Genomic DNA, 24,370 nt, shown 5'->3' with positions numbered 1-24,370 from the left:
AAAACCCATGTTAGAATTATATACCCAGTACAAATATCTCTCAAAAACAAAGATTTTAGACACACAAAAGCTGAAAGATTTCATCACGAACAGACCTGACTTACAAGAAATGCCAAAGAAAATCCTTCAGACAGAAGAAAAATGACACCAGATGAAGGTATGTGTCTACACAAAGAAATGAAAATGTGCAACTACATATAGGGATGCGGCAATGATATTCCACTAATAAATATGTAAGATTTTAAAAAATATCGAACTCCTTTAAAACATAATTGACTTTTTAAAAAGTAACAACACTGTATTCTGTGTTTTATTAAATAGGCATAAGTAAAATGTATGACAAGAACATAAAGGCCAGGAGGTGCAAAATAATGGTATATTATTTTAAGACTCATGCTATATGTGAAGTGGTGAACAATTACTTGAAGGTAGACTGTAAGTTAAAGACTGTACGTGAGTGTTCAGAGCAATTCATGTGTAATAGCCAAAAACCAAAACCAACCCAATGATCTATTAACACATGAATGGATAAACTGGGGTATATTCATATAAAAGAAAGCTATTTACAATAAAACTACTTAGTGAAAAAAGATGGTATGTTGATACAACAAAATGGATAAATCATAAAATAATTATATACTGTATGACCATATTTATATAAAACTCTACAAGACACAAACTCATTTATAGTGACAGAAAACAGATCAGTAGTTGCTTGGTGCTGAGGTGGGGCAAGAGAGAGATAAAAAGGGGCACAAAGGAACTTTTGGAAATTATGGATATATTGTCTGTGGCAATGGTTTCATGTGTGTCTGCGTGTGTGTGTGTGTGTGAAAATGTATTAAGTTGTACACATTAAATATGTGCACGTTACTGTATATGGATAATTCCTCACTAAGGCTGTTTTAAAACCATTTGGGATTTAAATGTGCAGGTTAAAAACCAAAAGTGGTTAGACTACCTACAGTGTTCTGGCACTACAAGATTAAAAATAAAAGAGATGAAAACTAGAACAAAAGATTTGTAATATTTTTAAAGGTTAGAATGGATCACAGAAACCAATTAATCAAAATCTTTCCTTACTAGAGATAAAGGAACCAGGTCCCAGAGGGCTGCAGTGACTTGCCTGGGGTCGCACAGTTACAGTCAGTAGCTTACTAAACTGTATGAGCCACAATGGCAGCAGGGAACAGGTTATTCAGGTCATCATTACATCCCCTAAACCTACAGCAATGCCTGGGAACTCAGTAAGTATTTGTCGACTGATGGTTCCCCTGGAAGGAAAAGTAAAAAATGAAGATAAAAGGAAAGAAAATCCCCCTTGCAATATGACTGCATGTTTTTTCCTGTCTGTAATTCTCCCATCTCTCTCACACAGATGAGGGAATTAAGCAATAGCTTTAATACATAAACATCATGAATACAAGAGAATAAATTATATTCTTATCTTGTTTTACTGAATACTTTATTATATTCTCATTGCTTAAAAAGTTCTAGTTCATGTTGCCAACTCTTAAACAAGCAGGAAAGTCAATAGGAAATACTCCATTCATGAAGATTAGTGACATTTTCAAATTAAAAACAAATTTAAAGAATAGTGAAATACTTACCAAAAATTTCTCCATTTTTGGCATATTCTGTCACAAGTATAACATATTTTTGGTCTCCATTACCTATTGATAAAAAATTCCGTATTAGTCTGATAGGAAAGGATTGCAATTCTATTCTACTGAGACTCAACATTCTATGGAGTTACTAAATAAAACTACTAATAAAAGTATCAAATTTATGAATAATTCAGAAGGTGGGTAAGTTTACAAGACTGATAATATCCTTCTGCTAACGATTTGTGAGAAATCTAGATGCTCACTTTTCCAAGCGTGGTCCATGGACCGGCAGCAGCGGCAGCACTGTGCGGGCAAATGTTAGAAATGCAGAATCTCAGGCCCCACCCCGGACCTACTGACACAGAATTTCTATTTTAACAAAAATGTGATTGTTATGCACATTCAAGTTAAAAAATACGAATACAAGTAACAGGAATTTTGAAGATCAACTTTTTACCACCTTCTCACAGACTTTTCTAGCCCTGTGCTATGGGTAGACTTTGATCAAGAATAAGAGAGATAAATAAAATAAAGCTCAGTTTATCAGGCCTGTAGCCTGGATCATCTGGCACAACAGGATATTCCTCCTACTATACTGTGATATTGTTACAAACTACTGTTATTTTAAAATCACTACTCAAAAGCTTCTTCATAACTCCACTGCTATACATTTTTATTCGTTTTTTCTAGGTTCAGAAAGGAAGCATGTCAGTGTGACAATGATATTTCAACCTATACTGAACCAAAAGAAAATGAATTTTATAAGTACAAAATGAGTGAATTTTAGAATCTCTGTAACACCATCCTTTCTGTACTGGCACATAACAATGAAAATTTAAACCGTTATTCTACTAAAGGGCTGGAAATTGATTTTGCCCTAACATGCAGGTTTAGGACTATTCCCAATCAGGCCAGAAAACTAAGAACTATGTACAAGTGGAGTCTAAGTAAGATAAATAGTAAGTCAATTTAACTGTTTGTTTAGCTCAAATACAGATGGAATTCTGTGAATCATGGTAGTTTTAACCTTAGTTTGGCTTATGGTTCATTCAGACTTCTAAGGATGTGGATTAGTTTCCTTATAAGTATCCTCTTTAGGGGGAAAAAAAAAGCTTAAAAGGAGAAATACTCTGATATAAATATCACCAAAGAAGCCTTCTGCAGTTTTAGAACTGTTTTTGAGTGGCGCACCATGTTCTCTCATTCTAATAATACTAATGGTCTCTAATGGTCTCCAATGGTCTCCACACCTTTTTAATTGCAATCTCTATCAGTAACAAGCTGTTTAGCCAAACGTGTATTACACATTCATGTACATGTATATATACACAAACATATGCGTATGTTTATAATGAATATAAGCAGATACAAATTACATACTTGTGTCACTGTATAAACACATTATATACATTATAGAATGCACACAAGAAGATAGATATAAAAAGTAAGCACAGAAGTTCTAATATTTTCTTATTATGCTAAGAGACACTTGTGCTAACCCACGTGAGTGCACATAGTAGTTGCTAGTATTAGCTCTCTGTGGAAAAAAAAAAAAGGCCCTAACTTGTAAACAGCTTTCTATGGTGTAAATACTCCCACCATAGCTGATTTTGAGCTACTAACATGTTATTAGTTGGTCTGCAAAACATCTGAAAATTTAACAATCGGTTCTTACAAGCCAGTACAGGCTGAGTCCAGCATACCACTGGGTGTACGCATCACACTATGGAGATTAAAGTCATAGGCTAGCATACTGTAACATTTTAGTCTAAAAATAGTTTTCCAATAGGGGGTGCTTGGGTGGGCTCAGTGCTGGACTCTTGATTTTGGCTCAGGTCATGATCGGTTGCTGGACATGGAGCCTGCTTAAGATTCTCTCTCTCCCTCTCCCATCCCCCCCTTACTCTCCTCCCCTCTAAAAAAATAGTTTCCTAATATAAGAATTCTACATATTAATGAATAAAGTGTTAAAAAGTTTCATATTACATTATCATTCCTCAATATGAATTACTCTTTAAAAACCAGAGATCTTTTTTTTTGAACTATACAAAAAATACAAAAGTGTATTCCAAAGGATAGCAATCCTTTGGAACTGTTAAAATAACTGATAATTATTTTAAACACATTTAAATGTAGCACATATCTTAGAGACCCCACAGAATACCATCTCACTCGTTAAGATGAGATCTTTTTTTTTAAGGTTTATTTATTTTAGAGAAAGAGAGAGAGCACGTGTGGGGTGGGGGGAGGGGCAAAGGGAGATGGGGGAGAGAATCCCAAGCAGACTCTGCGCTGAGCACTGAGCTGGCCACGGAGCTGGATCCCAAAACTCCCAAGATCAAGACCTGAGCTGAAACCAAGAGTCAGACACTTAACCAACTGAGCCACCCAGGCACCCCGGAGAATATCATCCTTTTAAAAAACACAGTTTACACTTGAAATGGGTACAATTTATTTTATAAAAATTGTATCTCAATAAAGTTAATTTTTTAAAAAAATGTCTCCTTTACTTTATCTGACAAAACAACCCAAACAAATATAAGATTTGGCTCTAAGTATTACCAAATATGCCACTAAATAATACACTATTTTAACCTTTGTATTTCAGAAAACATAACTGTATTTTTTTATTAAGCAAAACTGCCATATCCTCATTTATGGTACCACCACCAAAGTCAACAGGCTTGAATATCATAAATACACAACTATAAACTTTTTAATTAAATAACTTACAGTGTGGGAGAGAACTTAAAATTAAGCTACTAGTTTTTTATTTCCTAATTTTTACTTAAATATAGAAAATGGGTACTCAGCTTAACAAAACCCATATAATTATTCCTTTTTCTATGGACTAAAAAAAACTAACATAAAAGAGAAAGATGATGCAAAAGAGAAAACAGGATGTGAGAAGCATGGAGAGGAATAAGGTTACATCCTACCTGATAAAGTTTGATGATGTGAGGGTGGTCTAACATTTTCATTATTTGTACTTCTCGGTAGATTTTCTCAAGGTTCACTGCATCCAGCTGAGATTTATCTATTATTTTTATCGCCACCTGTGTCCCAGGCACAAATAAATACAATTAGTATATGATGGTTAACATTTTCCAGTTAAAAATCTTTTGAATATAGGGCACCTGATACTTGCCTGTAAGTTCCTAGGACAACAAAAATACTTGAAATTCAACGCTCATTCATTCAACAAGTTATTCTTAAACATCTACCACATGTGACGCACTGTGGTGATTTTGTTTAGGAGTCATCTTCAGTGTGCTAAGAAGAACCCTGCAGAGTTACTTAATAGAACATTATTTCTCTTTTAATATAACTGTAATGTTTTACTCCACTTATAAATTGAAGAAATAAAAGCTCACCAGCTTCAACCAGTTATCAGCCTGTTGCAAAGTACCTGTAAATAAATGATCAGCCAAGTAGAAGGCAGGTTCCGCTGTACTAAAATACAGCTTTTCGAGAAAAGCAAGTGATAGATTCCAAAGAATACAGATATAGCTTTCTGGGGGAGGTGGGGAGGTTAAATATATAAAGTATTAAAATCTATTTATATGAAAGATACTAACTGGATTAAACTTTGTTTTCTAAAAGTTTTATTTATTTATTTATTTGAGAGAGAGAGCGCACACACAAATGGGAGGAGGGGGAAGCACGATCCCCGCCGAGCAGGGAGCCCAACGTGGGCTCAATCCAGGACTCTGGGATCATGACCTGAGCCAAAGGGAGACGCTTAACTGACTGAGTCACCCAGGTGCCCCTAAACTTTATTTAAAAATCAAAGTGCAAAAACTCATCTGTTAGTAATTACACTGGCTTTTGACTTCCTTAAAAGAATCTGATTTTTAAGAATGTGGCCTCTTCCTATCATAACTAGATAGGAACCCAAACCACCCCAAGGTTAACAATTTGAAGGAACTGCATTTGAAGGTGAATATCTAGGTAGTCAAAAATCAAGAATCATGTACCTTTTTCTATGTAATCAAAAAAGAACTTTTTTCTTTTTTTTAAGAAATTGTAGCTATTTGGTTCGGAAATAAGCCTTTTTGATTTAACTAAAATTTTCAGATCACTAGGGACCACTCAAACTTGATTATAACAAGTTCTGAAGAAACTCTAAAATGTACTTCATAGTCTACCAAAAAGTATTCTGAACATAACTCAGTTTTATGTTGTTTCAAGATAATTATTATCAATTATTGTATGTGCTATATATAACAGTTCAATACTTCTAAAAGGTATCCAAGGATATAGGACTCAGCTTGTCAATTCACTTAATTTCTTCAGACTCCTATTTATATAGTTAGTTTTTTCTTCTTTCCTATGGCTGCTTTGTCCTTTGCTGTTACCTCTTAAAGCTCTACTATAAGGTTTATTTCTTACCAATATCTATTTCTAATTTGCTGTCCACAGCTTATTTCCTGATTTGAATTAATTGTAACCCAGAGAAGAACTCAAGCTTCCCAGGGGAAATCAGATTACTAAATATAATGCATAAAATTAAATTTACTACCTAAGAAGAAAGGGGGTAGTTCCTTCTCTGGACAGTAAAGTACATAGGTTTTGTGATATTTTCATTATGTTTGGTGGTGTATTATTTCCATAATCAAAATATCCTAGAAAGTAAATGGTACTAAACTTTGCTAGATAAGGACACTGATCAATATTGTACTTGATATTAAGGACATTATTGGACCACCCCAATATTTATTTAAATTTAATAGATTTTTTAAAAAGATTTTATTTATTTATTTTCAGAGAGAGAGAGAGAGAACACAAGCAGGAGGAGTGGCAGGCAGAGGGAGAAGCAGGCTCCCTGGGAGCCTGATGTGGGACTCAACCCAGGATCCTGGATCATGACCTCAGCCGAAGGCAGCTGCTTAACCAACTGAGCCACCCAGGCATCCCTAAATTTAAATAGATTTAAAGCAACCTCCTCCTCCTCAATTTCATGAGATAGTATTATTAGTTACTTTAGGTAAAAGCTGCCAGATAAAAGAATAAGTGTATATTTTAATTTCCCCAATATTCCTTAGGAAGGTGATATGGAGTTTCACAGACATGCTTATTTTGAAGAAAATGTCTTGCCCTCCAAATGCCGGAGCATGTCTAGATATCCCCCTCACCAAAAAAAACCCTTTTGTAAGGAAATGGGTCAGAACCTATTAATAAAAAGGATATCTTGATTATCATATCTTTAACACTATAATGTTAAAGAAAAACTTTATGCACTAAATTCCAATTAAAGCAAGGTATTACCAAGAGATACCTCATACTCTTTTTTTAAAACCCTGGCCTCAAACAATGAAAAACTGAAAAATACATAAATTATCTAAATAAACCTTAATAAGTCATAAATCTCATTATTCAACTTTTCTCAACCAAAAAATTCTCAAATGACAAAATCAAATTCTCTTCAGTTTTATCTTATAAATATATGAACCACATGTGTACCTACTTATATCTTTACCCTGTTATCCCTTGCTTGTAAGTCTTGTAAGGATTATGAAAAAGTAAAGCACTAAACAAAAAGCAGAGCATGTGTTAGCATGCTCCTTTTAATAGTTAGGGCTTTTATTAATGTGATGTATCACATTGCCTGATTTGCGGATGTTGAACCACTCTTGCAGCCCAGGAATAAATCCCACTTGGTCGTGGTGAATAATCCTTTCAATGTACTGTTGGATCCTATTAGCTAGTATCTTGGTGAGAATTTTTCCATCCATGTTCATCAAAATACCATTAAAGTTTTTCACAGAGCTGGAGCAAACAATCCTAAGATTTGTATGGAATGAGAAAAGACCCTGAATAGCCAAAGTAACATTGAAAAAGAAAAGCAAAGCTAGAAGCATCACAATTTCGGACTTCAAGCTGCATTACAAAGCTGCAATCATCAAGACAGTATGGTACTGGCACAAAAACAGACATAGATCAGTGGAACAGAACAGAGAACCTAGAAATGGACCCTCAATTCTCTGATCAACTAATCTTTGACAAAGCAGGAAAGATATTCAATGGAAAAAATAGTCCTTTCAAGAAATGGTGCTGGGAAAACTGGACAGTACATGCAGGAGAATGAAACTGGACCACTTTCTTACACCACACACAAAAAATAAATTCAAAATGGATGAAGACCTAAATGTGAGACAGGAATTCATGAAATCCTAGAGAAGAACACAGGCAGCAACCTTTTTGACCTCAGCCGCAATTTTTGTTAGACATGTCTCCAAAGGCAAGGGAAGCAAAATCAAAAAATGAACTATTGGGACTTCATCAAGATAAAAAGCTCTTGCACAGCAAAGGAAACCATCAACAAAACTAACAGGCAACCTATGGAATGGGAGAAGATATTTGCAAATGTCTTATCAGATAAAAGGCTAGTCCAAAATCTATAATCTATCAAACTCAACACCTAAAGAACAAAAAAATCCAGGCAAGAAATGGGCAGAAGACACGAACAGCCATTTCTCCAAAGACACATAAATGGCCAACAGACACATGAAAAAATGCTCAACATCACTTGGCATCAGGAAATACAAATCAAAACCACCATGAGATACCACCTCACACCTATCAAAATGGCTAAAATTAACAACTCAGGAAACAACAGATGTTGTTGGCAAGGATGTAGAGAAAGGGGAACCCTCTTACACTGGTGCAGCCACTCTGGAAAACAGTATGGAGGTTCCTCAAAAAGTTACAAGTAGAGCTACCTTATGACCCAGCATTTGCACTACTAGGTATTTATCCAAAGGATACAAACATAGTGATTTGAAGGGGCAGCTGTACCCCAATGTTTATAGCAGCAATGTCCACAATAGCCAAACTATGAAAAGAGCCCAGATGTCCATCAACAGATGAATGGCTAAAGATGTGGTGTGTGTGTTAAAGATGTGTGTGTGTGTGTGTACACACACACACACACACACACACACACACACAATGGAATATTACTCAGCCATCAAAAAGAATGAAATCTCGCCATTTGCAACAATATGGATAGAATTAGAAGGTATTCGGTTAAGTGAAAAAAGTCAGAGAAAGACAAATACCATATGATTTCACTGATAAGTGGAATTTAAGAAATAAAACAGATAAGCATAGGGGAAGGGAAGGAAAAATAAAATAAGATGAAAACTGAGAGAGAGGCAAACTGTAAGAGATGCTGAACTCTAGGAAACAGGGTTGCTGGAGGGGAAATGGTGGGGGGGAAGGGATAAGTGGTGATGGGCATTAAGGAGGGAGGGCACTTGATGTAAGGAGCACTGGGTGTTCTATGCAACTAAAGAATCACTAAATTCTACTTCTGAAACTAATAAAAAAAAGAATAAAAAATAAATTGTTAAGGCTTGAAAAAAAAATAGGGCTTGTCTAACTGCTATGAACAAGTAGACCACAAAATGTATAGTGATTCAAATAGAATAGTTTATTTTTTGCTCATAGCAGAATGGGATGCAGGCATAGGAGGTTTAAGGACGTTTTACTACTTTTCCAGCCTAACAGGAGAAGGAAACTTGGAGGAGCCCTCACAAGAGGTTTTTACAGGCTAGCCCTGAAGTGGCCCATATTATTTCTGTTCACACCATTAGTTAGAACTCAGTCACATAACCATATCTAAATGCAAGAGACGCCGAGAGTCCAGTGATAGGTCCAGGAAGAAGAGGAAACAGTGGATTTTTAGTGTTCGGCTAGCAGTCTTCGGCATATTCTTCCAGGTAATTTCTTAACAATGGGACTCATTACCAAGTACTTCCCAGAAATATAATGATGATGATGACTTTCACAACTGCACAGTACTTTTTAATTTCCCAAGATACTTTAACATATTTTATCTCATTTATTTCTCAACTTTGTGAAGTAAATGGAACAAGCAGAGCATCCATGAGTTGATGAAACTGAGGATCCAAAGATGTTACATAATCTACAAAAGGTGCTACAGCTCAAGTGAATTAATGGGAAAAACCGCAGGCCTTCAAACTCCAAGTTCAATCTTCCTACTTTTTCAAAGAGCCTCTCTGAGCACCTGTTGTGTGCTCGGAATTATGCTCAGGATACAAAAATGAACAAGATTTGATTCCTACTTTCAAGGAAGTTAATAGATCTGTGAGAACAAAGAGAACACATTTTGGAAAACAAATTTTATCAACGAGAAAAATCTGCACTGGGGGATTTTCCTGATGTGTGTGAAAGTTCCAACATACAAAAGGTTTGTGTTTCAACATTTTAAAGGTAACTGTGAATTTATATTTCTGGGAGTTTACTCTCTGCATCCCTTTTCTACTTAGTTCTCAACATAGTACTAAGGACAAGATCTGCATGGTCACAACAAAGTCAAGCAAGGGACTCTGAAAATTGAAGGATTCCCTTCTCTCTGTTATTCATCTGAATTATTCAACTCTCCAGTTCCTACATATGCATGCAGTATCTTTAAAAAAAAAAAACCTTTAGTGAATTTATGTAGAGACAGAAAAATTTATATTCCTTCTGCTAGGGGATAAAAGGAAGGTTTCCTATACAACTTTGGAGGCCATACATAAACTAGAATGACTGCTACCAAACTAAATCTCATGTAAAAGTAGCAACAGTGAATATTCAACCTCAGAAATAGGAAAAAGTGAATTAAAATAAAATATCTAATATAATATTATGTAGATTTATCAAGAAATATCCTTTCCACTTATATTTACAAAGATTAAAAGGTAAACACCCTTGTGGGCTTAGGTTCAACAAGATGGCCACTTTTATATATTGCTGGTATGACTATAAAATAGGTTATAATTTTTCTGAAAGGTATTTTGGCAATTTTTATCAAGAACCTTAAAAATCATCTATCTCGGGGTCCCTGGCTAACTCAGTCGGTAAAGCATGTGACTCCTGATCTCGGGATTGTGAGTTTGAGCCCCACATTGGGTGTAGAAATTATTTAAAAATAAAAATCTCAAAAAAAAATTAGGCTAAAAAATAGTCATCCATCCTGAGGGAGTTCTGGGAAGATGGTAGAGTAGAAGTATCCTGAGCTTACCTTGTCCCATGTATACAACACCAAGATAACAGCCATATCAGTGCCACTAACTCTGAAAACAACCCAACGACTGGCAGAAAAATCAGTCAAGGGATTCACAAAATAGAAGGATGGCCATCATATACATAAAATGTGTGTGGGGTGGGTAGAGAGTAAAAATTTAGTGCTTTTAGAATGGGTTCAAAGTTAAGCAACCATCAACTTAATATAGACTGCTATATGCATAAGATGTCATATATGAATCTAATGATAACCATAAATCAAAAACCTATAACAGATACATAAAATATAATGAGAAAGGAATCCAAGCATAATACTAAAGAAACCATAGGGAAGAGAGAAAGACAAGAAGAAAGGAAGAGAGAACTATAAAAACAACTATAAAACAAGTAACAAAGGGCACCAAGTACCTACCTATTGATAATTACTATAAATGCAAACAGACTATTACCCCAATCAAAAGGCACAGGGTGACTGAAAGGATAAAAAAGCAAGACCCATCTATATGCTGCTTACCAGAGACTCCCTTCAGACCTAAAAACACATTCAGATTGAAAGTGAAGGGATGGAAAAAACATTTAACATGCAAAGAGAAGCAAAAAGAAAGCTGGGGTAGCAATACTTACATTGGACAAAATAGACTTTACAATACAGAGTAACAAGAGACAAAGAAGGACACTACATAACCATAAAGGGAACAATCCAACAATAAGATATAATAGTAAATATTTACGCATCAAGTATGGCAGCAGCCAAATACATAAAGCAATTATTAACAGACATAAAGAAATCAATAGTAATACAATAATAGTAAGAGACTTTAAGACACACATCAATGGATAGATCATCCAAACAGAAATTCAACAAGGAAACGGTGGCTTTAAATGACACATTGGACCAGATGGATCTAACAGATACATTCAGAACATTTCATCTAAAAACAGTGGAATACACTTTTTTTTCAATTTCACATGGAACATTCTCCAGAATAGATCACATGTTGAGCCACAAAATAAGTCTCAACAAATTAAAAAAGACTGAAATCATATCATGCATCTTTTCCAACCACATCGGTATGAAACTAGAAATCACACATAAGAAAAAATCTGGAAAGAACACAAATACATGGAGGCTAAATAAATTGCTACTGATAACAATAAATGGGTCCAACAACACATCAAAGAGGAAATCAAAAAATACATGGAGACAAATGAAAATGAAAACACAATTGGTCTGAAATCTTTCAGATGCAGGAAAAGCTTGTCCTAACAGGGAAGATTATAGCAATACAGGCCTACCCTCAAGAGGCAAGAAAAATCTCAAACAACCTAACCTTATACCGAAAGGAGCTAGAAAAGGAACAAAGCCCAAAGCCAAAAGTAATAATAATAATAATAATAAAGATTAGAGCATAAATAAATGAAATAAAGGCTACAAAAACAGTAGAAAGGATAAATGAAACCAGGAGCTGGTTCTTTGAAAAGATCAACAAAACTGATAAACCCTTAGCCAGACTTAAGAAAAAAAAAGGAGAGAGAGACAACTCAAATAAATAAAATCAGAATTGAAGGAGGAGAAATAACAACCATCACCAGAGAAATACAAAGAATTATAAGAGATTATTATAAAAAGTTTTATGCCAACAAATTAGATAATCTAGAAGAAATGGATAAATTCCTGGAAACATATAACCTTCCAAAACTGAATCAAGAAGAAAGAGAATGTTTAATAGACTGATTACTAGCAATGAAATTCAATCAGTAAAAAAACAAAACAAAACCAAAAAGACTCCCAACAAACAAAAATCCAGGACCAGATGGCTTCACAAGTAAATTCTACCAAACATGTAAAGAGTTAATACCTATTATTTCTCAAACTATTCCAAAAAAAACAGAATAGGAAGGAAAATTTCCAAATTCATTCTAAGAGGCAGCATTACCCTGACACCAATACCAGATAAAGACACTACAAAACAAAACAAAAGAAACAAAAAAACAGCCTACAAAAACTACAGGCCAATATCTCTGCTGAACACAGATGTAAAAATATTTAATGAAATATGGGCAAACCAAATTAAACAATACATTAAAAATTATTCACCATAATTAACTGGGATTTATTCTAGGGATGCAAAGGTGATTCAATATTCATCAATCAACATGATACATTACATTAACAAGAGAATGGATAAAAACCATATCATCATCTCAATAGATGCAGAAAAAGCATCTGGCAAAGTATAACACCCATTCATGATAAAAACTTGCAACAAAACAGGTTTAGAGGGAACTACTTCAACATATTAAAGGCCATATATGACAAACCCATAGCTAACATCATACCCAATGATGAAAAACCAGGAGCTCTTCTTCTAAGATCAGGAAGAGGACAAGCATGTCCATTCTCACCACTTTTATTCAACACAGTACTGGAAGTCCTAGCCATAGCAATCAGACACAAAATGAAAGGCATCCAAATTGGTAAGAAGTAAAACTTTACTATTTGTAGATGACATACATTATACAGAAAACTCTAAAGACTTCACTAAAAAAATTCAGTAAAGTCATAGGATATGAAATTAATATGCAGAAATCTAGTGCATTTCTATACACTAATAATGAAATAGAAGGAGAAATTAGGAAAACAATCCCACTTAACAACTGTATCAAAAAGAATAAGCTACCTAGGAATAAACTTAACCATGGAGGTGAAAGACCTGTACTCCCAAAACTATAAAACTGAAAGAAAAACTGAAGACAATATAAACAAATGGAAAGATATTCCATGCTCATAGACTGAAGAATCAATGTTGTTAAAATGTCTACACTATACTACCGAAAGCAATCTACAGATTTAATGCTATCCCTATCAAAATACCAGTAATATTTTTCACAGAACTAGAACAAAAACCCAGAACAAAAACTAGAACAAGACCCCAAAAAGTCAAAGCAATCTTTTTTTTTTCAATTTTTATTAACATATAATGTATTATTTGTTTCAGGGGTACAGGTCAGTGATTCATCAGTCTTACACAATAGTCAAAGCAATCTTGAAAAAGAAAAACAAAGCTGGAGGTATCACAATCCCAATTTCAAGATATACTACAAAAGTTGTAGTAATCAAAACAGTATGGTACTGGCACAAAAACAGACACACAGATCAATAGAACAGAACAGAGTGCCTAGAAATAAACCCATGCTTATATGGTCAACTACTCTACAACAAAGGAGGCAAGAATATACAATGGTGAAAAGACAGTCTTTTCAACAAATGCTGGGAAAACTGGACAGCTACATGCAAAAGACTGAAACTGGATCACTTTCTAACACCATACACCACCCCCCAAAAAACCCCTCAAAATGGATGAAAGACCTAAATGTGAGACCTGAAACCATAAAAAACCAGAAGAGAGCACAGGCGGTAATTTCTCTGACATCGGCCATAGCAACATTTTTCTAGATAGTTCTCCTTTGGCAAGGGAAACAAAAGCAAAAATAAACTATTAGTACTAAACCAAATAAAAACTTTTGCACAGCAAAGGAAACCAACAATAAAACCAAAAAGGCAACCTACTGAATGGGAGAAGATATCTGTACATGATGTATCTGTTAAGGGGGTAAGATCCAAAATATATTTAAAAAACTCATACAACTCAACAAAAAAACAAACCAATTAAAAAATGGGCAGAGGACTTGAATAGACATTCTTCCAAAGATGACATCCAGATGGCAAACAGACACATGAAAAGATGCTCAACATCACTCAACATCAGGGAAATGCAAATCAAAATCACAACGAGTTATCACCTTACACTAGTTGGAAAAGGTAAAATCAAAAAGACAAATAACAAGTGTTGGTGAGGATCTGGAGAGAAAGAGACCTTCAGGCACTGTTGGTGGGAATATAAACTGGCAAGGCCACTGTGGAAAACAGTATTGAGGTTCCTCAAATATTAAAAATAGAAATACTATATGATCCATTAATTTCACTAATGGGTATTTACCCAAAGAAAACAAAAACACGAATTTGAAAAAAACATATATGCAGCCATATGTTTATTACAGTATTATTTACAATAGCCAAGATATGGAAGCAATCTAAGTGTCCATCAGCATGCACGCGCGCGCGCACGCACACACACACACACACACACACACACACACACACACACACACACACACACAGAGGCTGGAATATTATGCAGCCATAAAAAAGGATATCATGCCATTTTGGACTTGGTTGGATCTGAGGATGATACTGTGCTAAGGGAAATAAATCAAACTGAGAAAGCAAATATCATATGACTCCATTCATAAGTGGAATCTGAAAAAAATACACAAAAACAAATGAATAAACAACAAAAAGCAGAATCAGACCTATAAATACAGAGAACAAATTGATGGTTGCCAGAGGAGAAGAAGGTGGGGCATTGGGCAAAACGGGTGAAGGGGAGAGGGAGATACAGGGTTCCAGCTATGGAATGAGTAAGTCACAGGAATAAAAGGCACAGTATAACAAATACAGTCAATGATATAGTAATAGCAACATAATGGGACAATATAACATCAGATGATGGCTACACTTGTGGTAAATGTAGCATAATGTATAAACTTGCCAATTCACTAAGTTGTACACTTGAAAATAATGTAGAATTGTGTATCAACTATACTCAAAAAAATTAAAAAGAGTACACTTATTGTGGTGAGCACTGAGTAATGTATAGAATTGTTGAATATGTTGTACACCTTAAAGTAATAAAACAGTGTGTGTAAACTATATCTCAATAAAGAAAAAAAACCACCCATCCCATTTAACCTAAGGATTCTACTTCTGAGAAATTATTTGAAGGAAATAACCTGAAACGATGGTAAAGACTTATTTGTAAATATATTCAGTGAATATTATTTGTAATATAAAAATAGAAACAGTAAGTGGGAAGTAATTATGTGAATTACAGTAAGCTTATGTTATGATGGTTATACAGCTATTAGAATAGTTTTTCTTAATAATATAAAGGATTGCTTAGACTATAATATTAAATTAAAAAACCAGTATTTGAGCTCAGTCTCAACACAAGGTATGTATAGAAAAAGACCAGGAAAAACTAGATATAACTATGACAAAAATGTTATTAGTGGGTGAAAAAAATTGTGGACTATTTTTCTGCTTTATACTTTTCTGTGCAATTTTTCTTCAATGAACATGGATTACTTTTCTAATAGGAAAAACAAAAAATGAAGTTATTATATTTATCAAATATGCTAACTTTTCCATCTGTGAAATTTTAGTCATTTTCATTTTATTTTCTAAATTCTCTATAAAATGGCTATATTATTTGCTAAAATGTAAATATTAATGAAGACTACATACAGAGAAATGTTTCCAACAAAGTAAAAAATAATACATACAAAAGTAAGAATATATAAAATACAAATTTGTACAGAAGACAAGGGATTAAATGTATGAGCAGAAATGAAATAGCGTTAAGCTGATGGATGAAAGATTTTTTTTCACTTTTCAAAATGCAATTTAATGGTAATTTATCCTGTCTTTAACAAAAATTCCTTTTCACTTCTCATTAAAGAAATATTCATCTCACGCACTTAAAGAAACCACACCATAAAAGTAGCTTGGGGGACTTTATAAGGAAGTTACACAACAAGAGCAGTACTTCTAGTAACAAATCAGAAGGGATTAACATATGCTTGCTGTCTCAGGTAATAGTTGCTTCAGCGCTATTTACCACTCTGAAGTACCAAAGAGTATTATTCTTACCATACAATTAGATCTTCAAGATAAACATTAAATGTACTTTACAAGCTCATACTTCAAATCATGGGTGGAATTAGAACATTTGACCGACAAGTCAATGTGACTGAGTGGTCCTACAAAAAAAGGGTTTCTGAAAGCAGTAAAAGTCAATGGTAAAACATGGAGTTCTCTAGTTATCTTTTAAGTGTAAATAAACTACAATTTTTTTCCAGTTTAAAATTGACTTTTATTTTTTAAAAAGATTTTACTTATTTACCTGAGAGACAAAGAGAGCACAAGCGAGGGAGAGGAGAGGCAGAGGGGGCCCACTCCCTGCTGAGCATAGAGACCAACTCAGGCTGGAACTCAGGACCCTGAGACCATGACCTGAGCTAAAGTCAAGAGGCAGACACTTAATCGACTGAGCCACCCAGGCACCCTAAAACTGACTTTTAAAAATGTAGGAATTTATATAATGCAATAAATCCTCATGAAGATTTAATTTCTCTTTTCCAATGGTGAATAAGGAAAACAGACTGGAGAAAAGGTAAATGTCATTACATTTTTAGATCCATAGAAATTGAACCAAGGATTAAGACTATAAAAGAAACGATTAAAAAATATTCTATCTTAAAAATTATTTAAACAAATCATCAAAAATGACAACTCAATTTAAAAAATGGGCCAAGGGTGCCTGGGTGGCTCAGTCTGTTAAGTGGTTGCTTTAGGCTCAGGTCACGATCCCAGGTCCTGGGATCGAGTTCCGCATTAGGTTCCCTGCTCGGTGGGGAGTCTGCTTCTCTGCCCCTCCCCTGGATCGTGCTCCCTCTCTCTCTCTAATAAATAAAATCTTAAAACAAACAAATAAAAAAAACCCAAAAAACAAAAAATGGTCCAAAGGACAAAAAACAATTCACAAAAGAAATAACAAATAGTCATCTTTATAAAACTATGCACTCAAAGTAAAGGAAAAATGTTAAATCAGAAATGTTAATTAAAATAAAAAAATACTACTCTCTCCTATCAACTGGGAAAGATTTAAAAAATAATAGTCCTGGCAAATGCTTTCTTCCTGGTGAAAATTAACAGGTGTGACTTTTCTAGAGGATAATTTGGCATCTCATGCCATAAGATGTAGATATAAGGACATATTCCTTGACCCAAGAATTGCACTGCCATGGGATTACCCTGAGGGAATAATCAGTTAAGCGCACAAAGATATATATACATATATATATAGGAATGTCCTCTGAAACATTACCTTAGAGAAACAGCAAAAGAGAGAAACAGTCTAAATGTTCAATAATAGGAAATTGATGAAATAAAATACAATCATATGTAAGAATGCTATTTAACGATGCTTTAGACTTTCTTTAACTCGGGGAAATGTTAACACATTAAATAAAAAAACATATAGATGACATCAATTTTCATTACTAACATATAAAATATATGTGAATAATGAAGAGGATATGAACCAAATATTAATAGTGGTGATCTCTTGGTCTGAATGGTGGCATTAAGAACGTTTATTTTCTTGAGTTTTTCAACAATATCTACAATGAACATGCATACTTTTGTAATGGGGAAAAAAAACAAATACTATGTTTATCTTAGAGAAAAACTTAAAACAAATTTTAGCATTTTTCAGTCTAATTCATCCAAGATTTATCACTTTAACTATTTGAAGTATTTTAAAAATGTTTTCTAAATGAGGAACTTCTGATGAAATCCCTAAATGTAATTGTCTTTCATTCTTCTAATAATCTCAAACTGGATATAGGGATTTCTCGCTATTTCTCCTTGAAGGGTGGGAAAGCAATCTCCATAAATGTTCTGAATAAAGGCATATAAATACATTAAAAACTTTTTTCAAAAAATATGGAGGTAGAAGACAGAAGAGGTGCTAGGTATACGAAATAGGAAAGAACGGTATCTTAGTGAATTTCTGGAATCCATTTGGCTCCAAGGAAACTGACTCTACCATCAGCAGTGGCCCATAAGTCAAATGTCATCATATGAATCCAGGAATGGAGGCCAGTTTCAGTTATTTCCAAATAAATGTTTTCTAAATTGCCAGATACTGAGAGAGAATTTCCCAGTGGAATCAAAATCAGAACGCATTAAACTCTGTTAAAGTTAAAAATTTCTACAGAATACAAAAATTTACACAACTTTTATTTTGGATGTTTGTCCCCAACCACTCCCCAGAAAGAACAGATCATTTTGAGCAATATTTAGCAGAATAATTTGTCAAATATTATTTGTCTGGGGTGCCAAGAAACTAGAAAACAGTTTCTAATATAGCACATATATTCCATGACAAATATAGTTTTCATTTCAACACACTATAAAGACCATATATAGGCCCAGATACAAATAATAGTGATTAAGTTATCTGATAACCAGTCCTTCTGTCGTACACAGTATAGCTGCTTCTTGAAATATGGACTATTTCAGAGCACAAGATTAATACCAAGACTACTGAGAGGAGTCCTAAAACTTGAAGGCAATATATAAAATTCAAATGTATTAAAAAAATAAGTTCTCGTCAAGAAACACTGTAATCAGAATATAATATTCTTTTTGTTTGTATCCTCCCTCTAAAAATGCAATTTTGATACTTTAACTCTTTGGAAAACTTTAAAAAATACTTACATTAAGGAAGTAAAGAATTATGCCTAAACCTAAAAACCCCAAAATGCACACAGAAAGCTTTTCAGTGAACAAAAGCAGTCTTCAGAATGTCCTTGCTATCAATTTTGCATCCCAGGTTCTCTTAAGGATAACAAAGTAGCCCAATACCAACATGCCCTTTTAATAAGGTAATTTTCAGAACTTCTGTGAAACAGCTTTAAGATTCTATGGACCACACACTTATATGCTCTTTAAGCACTATATGAGATATGGTATTGAGGAAAATACAATTACCTGTCACAGAAAAGATCTGAAAATAACTAATGGTTACCCTGGGGTGGTGATATTATGGGTAATTTTTTTCATTTATCTATACTTTAAAATTTTTCAATATAACATGATCAATTTGATAATATACATTATTCCTTAACGTGACAATAGTATCTTCTCACTTGATAATTTCCTTTCTAGGAATTTACCTCCAAATCCCACTCCCTCTTCCTGCCCCTCCCCTGGAAAAAAACGCAAAGAGTTACATACACAAATATTATTCACTGCAAATTATTTACTGTAAGTGAAAACTGGAAATGTTCAATAATAAGAAAATTATTCAATAGGATAGAATTCATCTACAAGGTAGAACACTATGCAGCTATTAAAAACGTTTTATAAAGTTATATATAATAAGCAAAATATGGTATACAATAAGTGGAAAAGAGGATGTAATTTATGTAAGTGTATACAGCATATGATCTCATTTATGGAAAATAAATAATAATAATAAAAAGACTAGAGGGAAATATGCCATGAGAATGATTTACTCCCATTGGTGGGGGAATTGCACATGTACTTTTTGTACACTATATTCTTCTTTATATTTTCTATAGTAAGACTCTTTAATAGAAAACAAAAACAACTTAAGGGTACAAATGACTTCTTTGGAATTTTATTTAACAGACAAAAACCAACAAAAAAATTAGCCACACAATTGGAAAGAAAAATTCTTTGCTAGCACAGATTTGATAAAATAAAACACTACTCAAGGACATTCACAGCATAGCAAACGAGCAACCACTATTGCCTAAAATAGTTTAACAGTCTAAATGCTATTATTCTTTTCCCATTATGCTAATTTTATAAAATTAGCTGCTCTAATTCATAAACCACAAACCAACACTACAAAGCTTTTCTGAAGTATTATATTAGGAAGCTGGATTCTATCACCACCTGCCTTCCCTTTTGTGTGCAAAATTTACATAGAGATCTAACATGAGAATACGGCTTCAGATGATGATGTAATTATACTTCTTAAACAATGTTAAGCTATTTGATAGATTAGACCAAAATGAAGATCTCTTTGTGTGTACTGATTTTTCTTTTCCTAAAAGGCAAACAGTCTTGGATCTCCCATCTCTGTAGAAAATACATCATTCTTCAGTGATTCAGAACAAGGGACAGAGAAGAGCCAAGTAAAAATAACAGGGTCCAATTGTTTACCACAGAGACGTTTCAACTAAGCCCTAAAATTTACCTTGGGTTCAGACTTGGGAAGAAAGACCTCTAAGTTTTAACACACAAACTTACATTGACGTTAAACCATACTATACTGAAGAAATTTCTCTAAGAAGTATAATCATGATATTTAGCTGATATTGCTCTTTATACCACTTTAATTGTTCTCACTGTAATACTGTAGTACGTTCAGCAGTGAGAACCTAAAATAATGTTAAATAAAACTTTAAGGTTTCCACCAGCCATCTTATTTACAGTATTTGAGATAGTTGTATTTATTGAAGACAGACATATTTATCCAATGAATGAAGATAATAAACACTGCTTTAAAAATCCTTATTAATAGTATACTTCAAGAAACAATTTTATAGGTGCTGTTGCTAAACAATTCTTAATGCAAATTACCACAAAAATTCACAAAGCAACTTTGCAAAACTTCAGATCTACAAGAACCTTTCTCTTCATTAATTACCCTATTTCCCTCATTCCTCTCAACTTTAAAAAATTTCCACTCACACCAAATTACCAGGGATACTCACCCATCTTAAATTCACATTATTTCTTTTTATATGTTAAAGACACCTTCTTTTGAAAAGCAAAAGGAGATGGGTTCTATGGACTAGAAATTTAGCTTTTCAAGTAAATCATTTTACACATGTATACTAGGATCTGAGTGATCTTTCAGGATCCGACCTGTGCCTTCGATTACAAAAGCATTGATGTCAGTATCTGATGGCTAAACCACGGTACTACTCCACAGTGCCCCCTAGCTCCACCAGATATATCAGTTTAAAAGGGACACGGTTTGAACTGTCAACTTCAAGAGAAAGTGTCACTCATTACCAGCTCACCTAAACAGTTCTTAAAGAGATACCCTAGTATCTAAATTTGGCCTAATAAGTAACAGCTGAATTAATTAAATCTTGTGACCAATACTGATAAAAGCTGATGAGAAAAAGAATTATGAACTAATGGGTTTGGAATTCAACCACATAAAAACGTTCAGAAGTTCTGTAAGAAGCTTTCTTTAATGCACAATTTGTTTGATTTTTGGAGTCATCAAGCAAGGACTCACATAAAAATACACATTAAAAATGCCTTCTTTTATGCAGTTTATGGGGAAATAGCATGGCATTAGGCCATGGTTCTTTAGAGGAATGGAGTCAATTTCTTCATTTTTAGAAATGCTGGGATCAAGATTAAGTAATCTCACTACAGTCACATTATTTATCGTTACAAACTTAGTATAATTGCTAACAATGGTAAATTTATGAGAGAAAATTTGTGACCTTGGTCCTGATGCTATAAAATAGTCAGATTTGGAACGCCTCACCTTTAGCAGGGGAGGACAAAAAGTAAAGATGACACGATGAACATATGCCCCTACTTTTTGGAAATGGATTCCTTCACATCAAGCAAAACTTCCAAGAACAGCAGCAACAAAAATCACTCAAGTTTTCAAATGTCCTTCACGTCACATAACCATTCCGGAAACCCATTCCTACGTTCCTGCATGTTCAACCTCTAGCACATTCGCACTAATTAAGGGGGAAATCAACTGAGTAGGATGAAAACTGAGGGAAAGAAGAACCAGAAAAAGGACGAAACTCCAGAACAACGACAATAAGGCAGGGTAGAGTACGTCAAAAACACAACGGTTTATTCTAAAGAATGGTTTTGTTTCCACTGTCTTTCTGAAGTATTTAATTTGCACGTCCTAAAATAGAGACCCTGAGGAGAGCAGCTTGAGGCAGTGAAAGGAAGGGGGGCGGGTTAGGTAAGAAGAGAGACTTGGGAGAAAATATGTACGGTGCATCAGAATGTGCGGCGGAGTGGGGGATGCTGGCTGGGTTCACCGCCAGGAAGCAGTTGAGGGCTTTAGGAGTAGAGAGGCAGAACCAGATGTGGCTTAAGGCACGCGCCCTCGCCACCAGCACGCACACCTGGCCAAGGGACAGCCTGGGCGAAGCGAGACCGAGCCCCCAGCTGTGCAAGCGCAGAGATGACCATTTTAACCAGTTCTATTGTCTGGAGTATTAGATGGAAATGCCTCAGGCACGAGATCAAGCTAGCCTGACACCAAATCAGAGCCGCTGTCGGGCAAAAGGAGGGAGAGAAGATGGACAATGGCCGTCCGGGCATTCCCAGCCACCGGGGGGCCCCTTCCCCGCGGAGCCGGGGAGGGGCGCCGCGGTCACCGGGGCCGCGCGATGCCCTGTCCCGGGAGTCCGAGCGCAGGCGGCCCCTTCCCCGGGGCTGGCGACGTCCCTCATCGCGCAGCCCGCGAGCACCCAGACTTCCCCTCCCACCCCACCCCCAGCTCAGAGCAGGGAAGACGCGGAACTTGGGCTCCGGAGCGGAGGCCACAGATCAGGTCACGGCCCGGGTGGGAGGTTCTGGGAGAAATTCCGTGTGGCCACCGGGGGTGGCGTAGAGAAGGCAAGGCTCGGGCCGGTCGGGTTTCCAACTGGACGACACCTCGGGTCGAGGTGACCGGGCCCCGAGCCCTACGGCGCTCACCGACCCCCCTGCACCTCCCGGGTCCTCACAGTCCCAGGCCCTTCGCCTCCGCTAGAGACCCGGCCTCTCTGCTAGACTCAGCAACCCCCCCAACCCCGTCGCAGCCGCCCCTCCCGGCCAACAGCTCCTCTCTCCCGGACCCTCGCCTCGGACGCTCCCGCCGAGCCCCGGGCCGCACCTCGGTCTTGGTGATCCGGTGCCGCCCCAGCTTCACCACAGCGAAGTTACCCTTGCCCAGCGTGCCCTCGATGTCGTAGAACCCCACCCGGACCGGCCCGCGCTGCAAGTGCTTCGGGCCATCCGCCATGACCATGCTGGGCCCCGCTGCTAGACACGGCGGACTGGAGCGCGGGCTGGCGGGCCGGCGGCGCGGCTTGGCTCCGGCGACGCCGCTCCCCTCGCTCCCTCGCTCGGTCCCTCCCGCTCGGCTGGGCCCAGCCAGGCGCGCGCCGCCGCTGACGTGCGCCGACGTCAGGGGGCCGGGGCAGGGGGGCGGGGGCGGGACCGGGCCTCGATTGGTCACCATGGCGACCGGAGCACCGCCGACGTCGGCTGGAGGGAGGGAGAGAGGGAGGGAGGGAGGGAGGGAGGGAGCGAGGGAAGACGGGCGGGGCCTGGACGGCGCGTTCTTTTCGGACTCAGGCGCCCCTGGTTCTCCGCAGCCTTGCAGCTGATAGGGGCGGGGTCACCTCCGGGCCCGCCCAGTGCCTCGGCCACCCAGCCGAAGGGCAAGAGCGAGCCCTGGTGGGCGGAACGGAGGGGTGCAGCGACCTGGACTGGCTCTGCCGTCTCCTTGCCCCGCAACAGCGTTCTCCGCCTACCTGGGGGCCTTCCCGCCAAAACCTCTCACCTGAGACTGCAGTGCGCCGGCAAATTTGGCACCTGCAAAGAGCTGTGGTTGAGCAACGCATTGCTCACAGGCTCCTTTCTTCGCATGCCTTTCTCATCTGTTTCTATATAAATCGCTCCACATTTTGATGTCTCTGAGGAATCATTCTGACAGTAGCACGGTCGCTTACAGACACAGAATGTCAGCGCTTGAAGAGACACTAGAGATCACTTAATCCAGGGATTTGGAGCCTCACATGTGCTTCAAAGCCTCAACGTCCCTAAAATGTATGCGAATTTTTCCTTCTTTGAGATTGTCTCTGGAGAGATGGGACTGTAGCTTTTATCAGATTCGCAAACGTGTTGGTGACCCTGAAAAAGGTTAAGAAATACTTACCTTATCCAATTTCTTTTCAGATGATGAATCAAACCCCAAGGAATGAAGGGAATTGCCAGGGTCATGCAGGTGAGGGTAGAGTTAGGA

General features: G+C 36.6%; 1 protein-coding gene across 1 annotated transcript in view; it reads right to left on the bottom strand.

The window, feature by feature from the left end:
- Positions 1-23,519, bottom strand: part of SIK2 (salt inducible kinase 2) — a 122,334-nt gene extending 98,815 nt beyond the window's left edge. The window contains 4 exon segments of the mRNA XM_027578207.2: positions 1,611-1,646; positions 1,649-1,673; positions 4,547-4,663; positions 23,237-23,519. Coding sequence (XP_027434008.2) covers positions 1,611-1,646; positions 1,649-1,673; positions 4,547-4,663; positions 23,237-23,371 — 313 coding nt within the window. The 5' untranslated portion in view covers positions 23,372-23,519.
- Positions 23,520-24,370: the final 851 nt, after the last annotated feature.

The sequence above is a fragment of the Zalophus californianus genome, chromosome 11, assembly GCF_009762305.2.
Source record: "Zalophus californianus isolate mZalCal1 chromosome 11, mZalCal1.pri.v2, whole genome shotgun sequence".
Classification (NCBI taxonomy): Eukaryota; Metazoa; Chordata; class Mammalia; order Carnivora; family Otariidae; genus Zalophus; species Zalophus californianus.
Note: the sequence above shows the minus strand (reverse complement) of the source record. Positions and strands in the feature narration are given on the sequence as shown.